Raw genomic sequence first — 15,043 nt, 5'->3', positions numbered from 1 at the left:
TTTTAGTGTGTATTCCCAGCGTCAAAGGGTTATAATGTTACAATGTTACCAGTTAGGAGATTTTTTTATTACTTTTGAAATCATGAGGATCGTTTCGTACATTAGTCAAACCCCAAGGGATAAAATGTAATTCATTCTAAAAAAAAAACTCAGTTATCATATTAATTAATGCATTTACATCCTTCCTCTTGTCCGTTTTCTTCACTCATTTCGACTTGGCTGCTCTTTCTTTTCCATTTTAGGGTTTCTAGGACCCTCGCTTTCATCTCCATGGCCGACGTCACCGACATGCCGTCCGAAGCTCCAGATCGTCGCCGGAGCCTTCAGCCGGACCAGCGGGAGAGCCCCGCCGCAGGTTCTCTCTCTCCACCTCCGCCTCCTCCGAGGAAGAGGGACAGGGATTCAAAGGGGGAGAGGGATGACAGGCCTTCTGGCATGAGGGACGACCACCGTGATTCCAGAGACCGCTCCCCGATACCGCCGCTTCCCCCACCTCCGCTCATCCCGCTTCCGAAGGACGACAAGAATCAGGAGTATCGTAGGCGGAACAGCCCTAGCTCTCCTCCGTATCGTGACCGTAGACACTCACCTCCCCGACGGTCTCCGCCTCCCGGAACCTTTAAACGAGCCAGGAGGGATGACGGCGGATACGACCGACGACGAGGGAGTCCAAGAGGGGGTTACGGACCAGATGAAAGACGGTGCTGAGATTTTATTTATTTATTTATTGTCAAATTACGGGATTTATTGAATCAAAAACATACTTTGTTATTGAATCTTCCTGTCTAGGCTGTATGGAGTTTATATATTCTGTTTCTAATTTGATTTATGATTATGATTATGATTATGATAGGGGGTACGATCGTGGGGGCCCAGGAGGCAGAGGATGGTATGGGGATGAGAGGCTACATGCTCGTCATGGTAATCGTCCATCAGGTAATTGTGAACGAACCTTCAATTTCTTGTCCCTTATGTCCTTGAATTAATTAGAAACCAAGTCTATGCTTCTAGAACATCCTACACACTGAGCTAGAACTTCTGACTCAGTTTTAGATCTCTAACGTAGGTCCTAGTTCCATGTAAATTTTCATTCGATGATATGTATGTAAATTTTCATTCGATGATATGTATTTGTTTTCTTAGAAGACTTCTTACTTTGATTGAAGGAATGACACATGCATCTATAGTTTATGCAATTTAAACCCTATTCAGGAGGCATTTATGCAATTTCAAGAAATTTCTAGCTGTGTGTTTGAATAACACAAACAACAAGAGTCCCAACTAACTATAAATTCCCAGTCAGTAATCCACCCTTCCTTTGATGATTGAACCTACATCCCTTCTCTCCTCTGGACTGTTTGATTTAGTTTCCACGACCTCAAGTGATTATGGAAAACATTCATCCTGCCTTCCTAGTGGGATTCCCCCTGAACCTCTTCTTCATCTCCATCTATCAGCAAGACACATCTGCCCAATCTTAAACCTTAAGTGATTCATGATTAAGAATCAGATAACAACATCAAAATTAAGGAAAAATGGATATTTCTCATATGTTTACTGGAAGGTGAATGGTGCTTCTGTGAAATCGGCCTCCACATTGCAGAATGTTTCTGAGTTATTCTATTCACTAAAATTCTAGAAGAAAAACTTGACTTGCAGCCTAATTATATTGTCTCCCACTGTTTACAGTGTCTATATCTAGTTAATTTACCTTACTTTAAACATTTTGCGATCTTGTGCAACTCAGATCAGAAGTTGTAGAGTAAGTTTGATCTATGGAGCTGTCTGATTTTTGAACTGAGCTAAGAGAACTGGTTTTCTGGAAAGGCTAGGTGATCATAGAATATGCTTAGAATTTTGTATGAGATAAGATTGGTTATTTGTAAGCCTTTTATACCTTTTATAACTAATAGTAGTTTCATATTTCAGATACATGCATGGCATGTATCCAAACTGATATATTAATTCTGACTGGTTTTTGTTCTTTAAATATAGGCTCAATGTTAGATGTATAAAAGAGTAAACTTTTTTTTATTAATGTTACCAAATTTGAAAAAGATGCAAGCAGTTAAGCTCAGTGGTTAATCAGTTTGAAAAGATTTGTTAAGCCTATAAAAGATCTATTTTTTATTTGATGTTTTTCATCATCTAAGTTGTTAGCACAACCAGGGGATCCCTCTCAAAAAACCATGTTTCAGGGATCTCCTGGTTAGTCAAGTTAGAGGTGGCTCAGTGGAAAATTTTTACAAGAGAATGAAAATCTATTGCAGAGACAAGAAGGCATGGATCTGATAGGAGAGCATGGCTTATCAACTGTTAGATATTGGATGATGAGTGGCTTCATAGGTGAATCCCAACTCAAAGATTGGTACACTTTGTTTCCTCTGGGCAGAGGAAAAACACTGACCTAATTCATGCTACTGGCTAATGTGACACCATATGGAAGAACATTGGGAGTCTGGGAATTCCTTCCCCCGTGGAGATATTAGTTGGAAGCATATGTAATCAGTTGGAAACCTACTATACAATGATATACTTTTACCTATGCCCACCAGTACTTGCCTTCACCATTGGCCCGAGGGAATAAATAATGTAATTGGTAATAGATACACTGTTGTTGCAAAAAGGATGCATGCACTTTGAGGGCGCCTCTCACTCAGTCTATATTATTTTGATAATTTCCTTGTAGATACACTGGCATGGGTTTGATACATGCTAGTGTTTGTAAGGGGATGCTATATTGAAGGTTATTTAAATGTTGACATTCTTACATATGGCCTGTTGAAACTAATTCTCTGATGTTGCTAAGTTCTTATTTTATCGATTTATCCTCAGATTTGCCACATTCATACATATACCCTGTTGAAGGCACCTGAGCATGTTTAGTAGTCACTAATTAAAGTTAAGTCAACAGAGAACAAAATAATCATATATATATAGTAATTGAGAATAACATATTCAATTTCTCCGATGTTGCTAAATTCTTGTTTAATAATATTTTTTTCTTGATTGATCATCAGATTGGCCTGATTCAAGGCATGTCAATTATGGTAGTGACTCTGCGAATATTCAAAGGTTTGTTATTTCTCATATGCCATATTTTAAGTAGTTAATGTTGTTTAGTTATGGCCCTATTGTTGATCTGAAGTTTTACTGTCACTGTCATGTTTTTTATTAGTGTTTTTTTTCCAGTTTGTGTTGGTTGGTGTGTCATTTAAGGATTTTGTTTTGGTGTAGACAGATTAACTCTCTCATACAAACAACCATCATGTATGACATTGGAATTTTGAAATACATAGAAACTAGATACTCATTTTTTGACTTCTTGTTTTGGCATTATATATTCTTGTCTTTACCTTTGTTTCCTTGTTCATGTTTCTTTAGGTGGCTTATTTTGAGACTACTGTATAGTTTGCTTCTGATACATCTACAACTAGGTGCCGGAGGAAGCAAGATATGAGAGAAGGATTAGCAGAGAAAGAAGTTACCTGTTTGTTCCTCTTTGCTCCCTATTGCTATTTCCACCATATCCATACACCTTTGATGTGATGCATAGGAGAAGACTGTCCATTCATTTCAAATCGAAATAAACCAAACTGAACAACTAAAATTGTTCACTAAAACTTCTAATCAAAACAAACCTAACTTGGGTTGAAATTAGTCTATATTTGCTAAAAATCTTACCAAACTGAAATTTTATTTGATTTATCATAACTGATTGGAAATTTTATTTTGGTTTGAATTAAATAATGCATAATCCTAGTAGAGTCCTTGTTTGATTACATGTAAGAATATCCTGGAATAGAACCAATTGATATGCTAAGACAAGGTGATAAAGGATGGTCGAAGAGCCTCTTTTTTTCTTCATGATGCATGGACTACAAGTTTAGAGAGCAATTTATAAACATCTCTCTCTTGTTCGCTCTACCTTTTTTTCCTCTCAATTTCATGCCTTTTTGTAATACTTCGTAGTAACTAATGATATTTTATATGGTTTGTGCCTTTGATTTTCATGTTAGTGGAAGTCTCTAGCATGCCATATTGCTTTCTTAATAGTAAAATTTAATTAACTTGCTAAAATTAATGTTATCCAAACAACAATAATGACGAGCAAGCCTTTATGCCACTTAGTGGGGTTGACTATATGGTACCTTCTATACTATTAGGCTCGATCTTATACGATATCTTTATCTATATTTAAATAAATTTTATCTTGTTCTATTATTGCTAACTAAATCTTCTTTGGTCTTTTTTCCTTGATTAATGTACATATTTATCATGGTTTCGTATTGTCTAATTGAGCTATTTATTGGTTGCTTAAATACATGTGCATATCATCGTAAACGTGTATCATGGAGTTTTTCCTTAGTAGATGCAACTCTAACTTTCTCTCTAATGTTCTATTTCTTATCTATTCATCCTCATATCTTTGTATATTTATCTTAATATCCTCATCTCTATGACTGAAGGGGACCCTTGGCGTAACGGTAAAGTTGTTGCTCTGTGACCAAAAGGTCACGGGTTCGAATCCTGGAAATAGCCTATTGCAAAAAGCAGGGTAAGGTTGCCTACAATGGATCTTTCTCCGGGACCCCGCATAACGGGAGTTTCGTGCATCGAGCTGCCTTTTTTTTTTCATCCTCATCTCTATGACTCATCTTTTGTTTATGTGCTCAATTCATAATCCAATATTCAACTTTATATAACATAACATAACAGGTCTAACATCATTTTTGTAAAACTTCCTTTTAAGTTTTAAAGGTACCTTATAATCATAAAGAACACTTAACATCTTTCTCCATTTCAACCATCCTGCATATATATTAACCATCCATCCTTTTACAAAAATGATCATGTATACTTAAAACTCGTAGTTATAGGATAGCTTGCTATATCTTATCTTGACAATTGCCTTGCTACATCTAATACTGTTAAATTTAAATTTCATTTATTATTTTGTCTTTATTCTATTAAGTCTAAAACTTTTTACTTCCAATGCTCCTTGTCAAGATTCGAGTTTTTCATTTTCTCTATCACATATCTCATCGACTAAAACAATGTCATTTTTTAAAAAAATACACCATAGTAATGTGTCTTAGATGTGTCCAATAAGTTTATCCATGACTAATGTTATCAAGATATTAATTTTTAGTTAATCTTGAATTAACTCTATTTTTATAAAAAATATTTTGTTGATCAATCTGAAATCTTCACTCTTGTTAGTATATTCTTATACGTATTTTAAATTATTTCAATATACGCTATGACAATACTTTTCTTTTTTAAATTCTCCATACAAATCCCCTCGGGATTGTAAGCCAATGAATACATTGGGTAAGTCTTGCTTTTTTTTTTTCTTTCAATCTATTAATTGAGGAGATGTATAGCTTCTATCGTCGAGTTTTCAAGCATGAAGTTGAATTATTTTTTCTCCTTCATGTTTTTTAATCACTCTTTCCTAAAGTTTTATAGCATAACTCATTATCTTAATACCGTAAAATTCACATAATTTTGTATATGCCTTTTATTTTTGCATAAGGGGGCGAGGGTACTAATCCTCCATTCTGGTTGAATAACTTCATAAGGCATTCAATATACTGCTTCTCTAGGCACTTCTATACATCTAGTGGAATATTATATGATCCTGTCATTTTTTCATTCTGCATTCCATTTAACACCTATTCTACATTTGAAAATTGAATTCTCTAATAAAAATTTAATTTTTTTATACTCCTTTAATCTATTTAAATTTTTTAAGCTAAGTTAGTCACTTAAATTTTCACTAAAAAGTTGATAAAAATATCGTTCTCTATTGAATCCAATTTTAATGCATCTTTCTTTAGTAATATCCCTTGTCTTTCTCTCACTTTAGCTATTGTATAAGTGTCCTTTTGTGCTTCTTTTGTATTAAATCGTGGATACAAGCATTCAAAAGCTTCATTTTTGGCTTCATTCACTATTTTCTTTCTTGGCTATTACATACTTTTTCACTCTTACAAGTGATTTTTTTTTGTCCTTTCTTATTTCACCACTTATATTCTCTATTTAATGGTGCTCAAACTTTTGACACACGTATGCTCTTGGTTATCGTTTTCAAATTTGATACTATTTTATTATACGTCGTATTCAAGTCGTTATATATTTCTCCTAATACTTGTGCTCCTATCCTCTCCTTAAAGTTACTTTATTTCACATCTTTTAATTTCCACCGCTTGATCTTTTTAGTCATGTACCTTTTCCTTCTACTATACTATGCATGTTTGTGGCACATATCTAACACCATTAATCTATGATGGGTTGTTTTCTCTTAAATTGACCTTGCAATCCTTATAAATTTTTACTATAAGAAAATTAATTTGTGATTTATTATTCCCATTTTTGAACATAATCAAGTGTTCTTCTCTCTTTTTGAAAACTTAATAAGTTCATATATGTTATCACAAAATTTGATATAACTTTTCCTTAATTTCATAGTTAAAATCCTGACTCACATGCACTCTATTATATTTCTCATTTCTTACTGTTACATGCTTATTTAGATCTCCTCATATCAAAATTATCTCGTTTATTGAAATTTGTATACTACCTCATTTAAGTCTTCCCAAAATTATATTTAGTGGCTTCATCTAATTCTACTTGAGGTGTATATATACTACTTACTAATAGATTCTTTTGTTACTACTATTTTGAGAGATTATCCTATCTTCCTTTCTAATTATTCCTACTACTTCATCCCTTAAGGGGCACATTAATATGTTAACCAAACATTGAAGTAAAATTCTTCAGACAATTAAATAATGTGAATAAAAATTCTGATCATAAAAGTTCTTGTATTATAAAAGAATAAAGCGAATAGGGTAAACGTGATGTTTATATCTTAAATTTATCTGCCTCCTTTCAATGGAAAGAGAGAAGGGGATGAGAATAATCACTATAAATTAAAAAAGGTGTCAATTTGAAATCACTATTTAAAAAAGGTTTATATAGATAGTCATGATGAGGAGTTCTAAGTTTTCTTTTCTTTTCTTTGCTTTTTTATCTTAAAAAATGGAAAAGTTATGTAAAATTTTAAAAGACAAATAAACATATTTAATTGATCGAGTCATAAATCCTTTAATGACCAAGTTGATAGAACAGTTAATTTTCTTTTGAAAAATTAATTATGTTTGATTAAATCATTTAAAAACCCCATTCAAAACTGATTTTGAAAATTTAAATTTACAATTTGAAAAAAAATCAAATGAGAACATAAAAAATGATTAAATGCTCCCTCCAACAGGCCCAAACTAAAGCCTCAATACCAAACTGAATGGATTTGGTTCTTTGGATCCCAGCCCCATAATCCAAACACTCAAAATCCACTTACCTACTGAATTTTGGTTCAATCCCTATTAAATTCCAATCCACATCCTAAATTCCAATCAGATAAACTGTTAAGCCCATAACTCTATGTGATCACCCAAAATGGCCCATAAATCTCGTAACTCCCTGTTTGTCCATAATATCTCATATATAACTTGTTAAGAACATTAACAGATTATCTTGTTTATACCTCATACCTCTTCACAAAAAATCTTTCGCATTTGTTTATCATATTTTTTGGGGGGGTTTTTTACTTTTTTTTTTTTTTTATATTCTTACCGTGGGCATGCATGATAGCTTGGTTGAGACTAGAAAGAAACTTGTGTGGTCTTTTAGTTATCTTGGTTTATTCTTTTGAGATGTCATATAAATTTTAATTTCTTGTTGTAGTAGTTTCATTGGGATATTCTTGCAGGGTAGGTTTGATGTCATACAAGCAGTTCATTCTAGAACTTGAAGATGACGTTTTACCTGCTGAAGCAGAACGCAGGTAAATATCTTACAGCAAAATGATTGAAATGGAAAATGGGTTTTAATGATCATCTATTATTTTCTCTCTTGCTTGTGATTTTTAACTATTTTGCTATTCAAATTTATTTCCTATTGGATCCTTGTTTAGCTTGTATGAATGCCCCAGTGAAATTCTGATAATCTATGTAGGTATGAAGAATATAGATTCGAATACATATCCACTCAGAAGCGAGCATATTTTCAAGCACACAAAGAAGAACAATGGTAAGTGAGGAACATTTTTTTCTGAATTTTCTTATGTTTTAGACGATGTTGCCAAGTACTTTAATCCTTTTCTGATTTTCTTTTTGATATAGGTTGAAAGACAAATATCATCCGACTAATTTAGTGGCAGTGATTGAGAGGTGAGTTTGTATATATCGTTTTAGAAAACTAAACTGTATTCTGCAGTTTTCTTAAAAAAGTCTTTTAAGAGTTTTCCCCTAATTTTCTCATTCTTCAAATAGATGAAGTTTTGTAAACTTCTGTATTCTTTTGAAAGCTCAGTTTCAATGTTTTTGGTCTTCGTACATTAATTGTAACCTCCATTCTTGCATTGTTACCATGTATCAACTTCTGTTGCTTGCTATTGCAGGAGAAAAGAACTGGCGAAATCTATTGCGAAGGATTTCCTGCTTGATTTGCAGAGTGGAACACTTGACCTGTAAGAGTTTCTTTGTCGTACTAATTTGTGTTTTTTAACATGTAGTGATTTTTTTACTGCTTATTTCATCAGTGGCCCAGGATTAACAGCCTCATCCACTGGAAATTCTGGGAATGATAGTGAACCAAACTCTGAAGAAGAGATAGATCTTAGTGAGAAAAGGAGAAGGCATGGTAGGGGACCTGCTAAAGGAAACCTGCTTTCTTCTGCTCCCATGGCTCACCCAGTCAGCTCCGAGCTTCGTCGAATTCAAACTGACATCGGACAAGCACAGGCCTTAGTGTGCAAGCTTGACATGGAGAAGGGTATACAGGATAATGTCCTCTCTAGTAGTGGTCAAGATGATGCAGACAAGACGCATGGGGGATCTTTGGGGCCGATTATAATTATACGTGGGCTTACCACTGTCAAGGGCCTTGAAGGTGTTGAATTATTAGACACATTGATCACTTATCTATGGCGTGTTCATGGCTTAGACTATTATGGAATGTATGAAACATCGGAGGCAAAAGGGCTTCGACATGTTAGAGTTGACAATAAGACAAATGATGGATCTAATTCTAGTGGTTCTGAGTGGGAGAAGAAGCTTGATTCATTCTGGCAAGCAAGACTAGAAGGTCAGGATCCCTTGGAAATATTAACAGCTAAAGATAAGATTGATGCTGCAGCTACAGAGGCCCTAGATCCTGTTGTGAGAAAAATAAGAGATGAAAAATATGGTTGGAAGTATGGATGTGGAGCCAAAGGTTGCACAAAGCTTTTCCATGCTCCTGAGTTTGTCCATAAACATCTCAAGCTGAAACACCCAGATCTTGTTATTGAGCTGACGTCAAAAGTTAGAGAAGACCTTTATATTCAAAATTACATGGAGTAAGCTTTCATCTTATCTTGTGGCTGTGAATTTGTTCATAGTAGTTGAATTGCTAAATCAGTTTTGTTTCTTACTCTAATGCAGTGATCCCAATGCACCTGGTGGAACTCCTATCATGCAACAGTCTGCACCAGTAAGATCTCTGTCTTTATTTTAAAGCATGTTTTCTCTAATCGATTATCTACAATTTTTTTTTTTTTTTTTGTTTTAAGAAACTTAATGACAAGGTAGCTGATTTTATTTTATTGTTATACTAGTCAACTAATCTGCTAGAATTTTAGAAATTATCAAATAAATTTGTAAAAGGAAAATGGACTAAGATTTATACATGTTCCTGCATATCTAATCATTTAAGAATGCAATCTGATAAGATGTATTAATGACTAAGAATTGCAATGCATTGCTGCTGCTATAATAAGTTAATATCTTTTACAACCACAAGCTCTGATCATGAATACTAACAAGTTAAAAAAAAAAAAGGCAACTCGGTGTACGAAGCTCCTGCTATGCGGGGTCCCGGGGAAGGATTCATTGTACGCAGTCTTACCCTGCTTTTTTTTGCAAGAGGCTGTTTCCAAGATTCGAACCCGTGACCTTTTGGTCACAAAGCAACAACTTTACCGTTGTGCCAAGGATCCCCTTCATGAACACTAACAAGTTAAAGACTAAAAATGATTATCAGCCTATGTTAACTTTCATCGAGATGATTAGGAGCTTATAATTTACATGTTCAATCTTCAATTTGCATTCTTTCTTGGATTTGAAAAATATAATAAAATCTTGTTGAGAATAGATTTTGTATGAATCATTTCATGAGTTGGACGTGCAGAAATTGGGTTATATCAAAAGAGAACATTTTCTGTGCATAGGTTGCCTAACAAACGAAAAAGATTTTCCAGGTTTTTGCATATGCATGAACTTTCAAATTTGTCAGTGTTATTCCAATTATCATCTTGTCTTCTTTTGCACTCATCTGCAGAAGGCAAAGATTCAAAGAAGAAGGCTGTTAGACAATCGCTTGACAGATGCACATGGCAACCGCATAGAGCTCGACAAGAACAGAGATGATGACAGAGGTGACAACTCACCTCGTGATACCCATGGTGGCTTGGATGGAGAAACTCATGATAAGCCTCCGTTTGAAGCTTACAGTGGACAAGGTTTGCACAGTGCTTTTCCTTCAGAGATTCCTCCGCCGGTCTTGATGCCTGTTCCTGGTGCTGGGTGAGTTGATTATTACAGTATTATTATTGTTCAATTTTGTCCATTACTTAATTTTCATGTCTAATCATCTAGTAAATCTTCTAGCCCACTCGGACCTTTTGTGCCTGCCCCACCCGAGGTGGCTATGCGCATGCTTACCGATCCTGGTGGACCATCATCCTTTGATTCTATCGGAGGTCCTCGTGGTAGAAAAGGACGGCTTGGCCCACAACTGGGTGGTCCAGCAGCCCCAATTCTTACTATGCCTCCACTTTTTAGACATGATCCACGGCGAATGAGGAGGTTTGTTACCTAATTGATTTTCTAGAATGCTTGGTTCTTTCCCCTTGTGAGCTAACAATTGACGGGCTAGAATCATTTTCTTCTATTCTTCCCGTGTTTGTTTAGACTACAGGAATTTGATCTTTGGCTTAACTACTAGCAACTTATACTTGATTTTTTCTTCTTCCAGTTATAGAGATCTCGATGCACCAGATGATGAAGTCACTGTTCTAGACTACAGGAGTTTGTAGTCTTCGTTTTTTTTCTTTTTTTCTGTTTGTGCTTGAAGCCAGACATATTTTCCAATGGCAAATCAGTTACATCTTCAAAGCAGCGTGTGCGCCCCATTATGTAAAAATAGACAGGTTCAAATTCAGTTGAATTCGTGATTGCAGTCTGAATGGATGATCCTAACAAAAGATATATTATGGCTATTCAAATAATCTCTGTTTGTATCGCTAAATCTATTCCTGTGTAACAACATTTATGCCCATCAGTATACTTGGTTGTCATTATTTAGTTGGCCGTTCTCATTGAAAGATAACATTTTATTTTCTGAATATTTTGCATGATTCAAATGCTTGTGTTATCGATTCCCTTGTGATCGACTGTGGCAGCATAAACTATGCTTTTGAAGTTGTCCAGAAATGAATGCGCTTGAAGGATTCTCGAACCTTCTTCATCAGCTCGCACCTCTACTTACATAACTGAGGCCCGAGCGTGCTGATACAGAAACGATGCACTGCTTCAGTATCAAAAGGAACTTCTGCACGGTGGTTTCATTCTACCTTCAATCAATTAATTCATTTGTAATTTGCAGGTGATTCTTAGTTTTTTGGCTCTCTGCTTTACGGCGTGTTTTTTCAAGTATCTTACGGTGCACTTGGTGCGGAATAGTTTTCTATTTCTTATAAAATGTCTAAACATTGACTTGGAAGCTGTACTATTTCTCATGCTTTTGTTATTCCTTGGTTATATATCTTCTTTTTTAAAAGCTATATATATATATATATATATATATATATATATATATATATATATATATATATATAAACTTCCCATGTGCGATACATAGAAATTCAGGTGCCCGAAAGGCACCCTGCACGCACATTGGGCATGGAAGTTGGACACGGAGATCAGACAATATATGATTTCCTTATATAGTATATAATAAAGCAAATCGATTGGTTGTACAAACCTAATAGATTGAAAGAGGCAAGCATGATAGGCAAATCAGATTGGTTGAGCATGACAAATGGACTGGATGGATGGATGAGCAGGTAGTACGCTACCAAGTGGAATATGCATGCTGCGACCTGCGAGTTGTGGTTGGGGTTGAAAAGGTTGATAAATTACACGGAAGTAGATAGATCGAGCAAATTGAGTGAGTCATATGGATGAGTTACAATAAGTGAGTTGAGTAAAGACAAATTGAGCATGTCGATTGAGGCAAACAGATTGAGTGAGACTCTAAACCATACTCCATTCTCACAGTTTTAAGTACCCTAGGCCTACTCATTGCATCTGGATACATAATTCAATATGCATGCAAGTCAGACTATGATTCAGGTGATAGCTTGGGCAGTGGAGGGGCATGATGTTGGATATACATGAATGGAAAAAACGGTGAAAGAGAAATTTTTTTTTTATTGTGAATAAGACTTTAGTATCATATTAGGAGTTTTAAGGTATATTATTTGATTTATATGGATTCACATGCATTAATTTTGTGAATAAATGTATGGAGAGAGTCTCTCTCTCACGTGTGGGTACGCAGGGGTGTAAATGTAGGATCCGAATTGCACTGAATCATATTGACTCATGTGTGAGCATGACCTGTGCGTGTTGAATGTCGGATCGGTCGACCATTACTCGACATTCAATGTAGGTGAGGGATACTGCTCGCTTCTATATAAAGAGAGACAATGGTCTTGAAGAGAACAAACAAAAAGTTAAGCTCTTCAGTCTAGGTTTTCTCTATCGTGCATTTCTTACTCGGTAGAGTACCCATGATAGCAGTTGGAAGTGGGGTGAATTTGTTTCAAAGAAACTGCGACCATTGCAGGCCCGATCAACCCCTTTCATGACTCGACCGATCTGCTGCTCGGTTGATTTGCTACTCGACCGCACTACTTGATCGTTCGATCATCTTGATTGCACTGAACCATGTTGACTCCTGTGCAAGCACGATCTGCGCACGCCTAGTGTCGGATCGGTCGGCCATTACTCGACATTCAACGCAGGTGAGGGATGATGCTCCTATATAAAGGAAGACCATGGTCTTGAACAGAATAGCCAAAAAGCTGAAGCTATCCACCTATGTTCCCCTTTCTCCTCAATCATGCATCTCTTGCTTAGCAAAGTATCCGTGATAGCAGTCGAGTACATCTTAGTTCGTTGTGACCATCAGTGCTTGGTGCGCATTACAGTTAATCGTTGTATCCTGGGAAACAGACGACCCGAGAAAATCTTGAAACACAGTCGGAGGTGGGGCAAATTTGTTTCAAAGAAACTACGACCATCACAAGCTCAGTCAGCCCCTTCTGTGAGTCGGCCGATCTGCCACTCGGTTGATCTCCTACTCGATTGCATTACCCGATCGGTCGCTCGTCCTGATTAGCTGCTATGTTGCTCGGGCTACTCTGCCTTTAGGCAGCCCTGCCTTTCTCGGCTCAACCACTATACTCGGTTGGCTACTCTGCCCGATCGATCACTCAGACTGATTTACTGCTCGACCGCACTACTCGCAGCTACTTTACTCTTCTTGGTCGAGTACTCGTATGCCCAGCCATTCAGCTACTCTGCTTTCTCATAACTTTTTTTACTGATTATTAAAACTGAAGGAGAGTAGTGGGCTATACTAACCTCGATCCTCTTTTAAGAAAATTGATAGACAATAAACAAACTATTTCCATTACTTAGGTCCTTGCATAATTTCACAAGAATATTAATTCTTCTTCACCACTTTTACCTATTTTTGACGGTTAAAACTAAAAATAAAACTTGTTGATAAGTTTAGCAGAATAAGATTGATTCTTCAATCTCTATGCTGCTGTGTCAGTTTCAGAATTCAATCATCGATTTAAATCTCTTGCACAAACAAACACAGCAGTACTTTATTTATTTATTTTCCATATTTTGCATGACAAGAACTGATAACCATTTCCCACTCTGTTCCTGAACTGAATCCTTGTCACATTGCCAGTCCTCCAGAGGAGCTTTCAATACACAGTGAGAAATTAGAAAGCAGAGCATTTAAACAGCCTCACGGTGGCCTTAAAGCAAACCCACCGCATCAGTCCAAACGCAGCTCGATGATAAATTATTTTTCCTCCAAAAATAACCAGAGAAAAGGTTCCCTGAGTCATTCATTAATGATGAGGGAATCATTCAGTTCACTGTGCACGGGAATCCATTCACCCAAGCAGTAAAAATGCAGTTTTAGGAAGGCGAACTGTTCGAGTCCCTAAACTTAAACCTCTGCTCATCTCTCCATTGAGGCTGGTGGATGCATGCAGTAGAGGCCCGAGTACTTGACTGTTCTCTCCAAAGAGTATGCATGCGTCTACGTTTCATAATTGGTTTTGAATAAAGTGAAATTGTTTGTCATTAACTTGTTGAGTTCATCATTTATCATAAATCTCATAGTATTTTCTTCTCAGATCATCTGCCACCGAGTCAAAGGCATCGGTGGTCCTGGAGTGGACGTAGCATTAAACTCCAGCACGGTGCAGTGCCATGCACTGCTGCTGCCTACTGAGCTATCTATGCAATCGCATTGCGCCATTGCCAGCGGAAGAGAAAAGAAAAGAGGTAAAAAAGTTTGCTGCAGTGGCTTTGTTTCTTGCTCTCCTCCCTGCTCATTAATGCTGCCTTACCACGTTTATGATACTACAGCTTTAATTTCTAGATTTTTTTTATTATTATTTGGATCTCTGAAACTCAAATTTCCCTAGTTATAAACTATGTTGTGTCCTTGGTAAATTACTGCAGAAACTTCAAGTAAAAGATGAGGAAGGATGGAAACAAAATAGAAGAGGCAGAAACAGTGAAAGAGACGAGGCCCCTCGTCTCTGCTCTCTGAGCCCCATTCCTAATTGTGTCTTCAGAGGTGAGCAGAGAACTTCATGGCACTGGATTTGTTTCATGGC

General features: G+C 36.3%; 1 protein-coding gene across 1 annotated transcript; it reads left to right on the top strand.

Moving 5' to 3' along the window:
* Positions 1-193: 193 nt before the first annotated feature.
* LOC121992267 (serrate RNA effector molecule-like) lies at positions 194-11,411 on the top strand. Its single transcript, XM_042546508.1, has 12 exons — positions 194-701; positions 854-936; positions 3,021-3,075; positions 7,778-7,852; positions 8,023-8,097; positions 8,190-8,237; positions 8,468-8,536; positions 8,609-9,406; positions 9,492-9,540; positions 10,387-10,631; positions 10,716-10,913; positions 11,083-11,411. Exons 1-12 carry the CDS (start codon positions 271-273, stop codon positions 11,141-11,143), a joined length of 2,187 nt encoding a protein of 728 aa, XP_042402442.1. The 5' UTR covers positions 194-270; the 3' UTR covers positions 11,144-11,411.
* The last annotated feature ends 3,632 nt before the right edge of the window (positions 11,412-15,043 follow it).

This window comes from Zingiber officinale, chromosome 6B, assembly GCF_018446385.1.
Source record: "Zingiber officinale cultivar Zhangliang chromosome 6B, Zo_v1.1, whole genome shotgun sequence".
Taxonomy (NCBI): Eukaryota; Viridiplantae; Streptophyta; class Magnoliopsida; order Zingiberales; family Zingiberaceae; genus Zingiber; species Zingiber officinale.
Note: the sequence above shows the minus strand (reverse complement) of the source record. Positions and strands in the feature narration are given on the sequence as shown.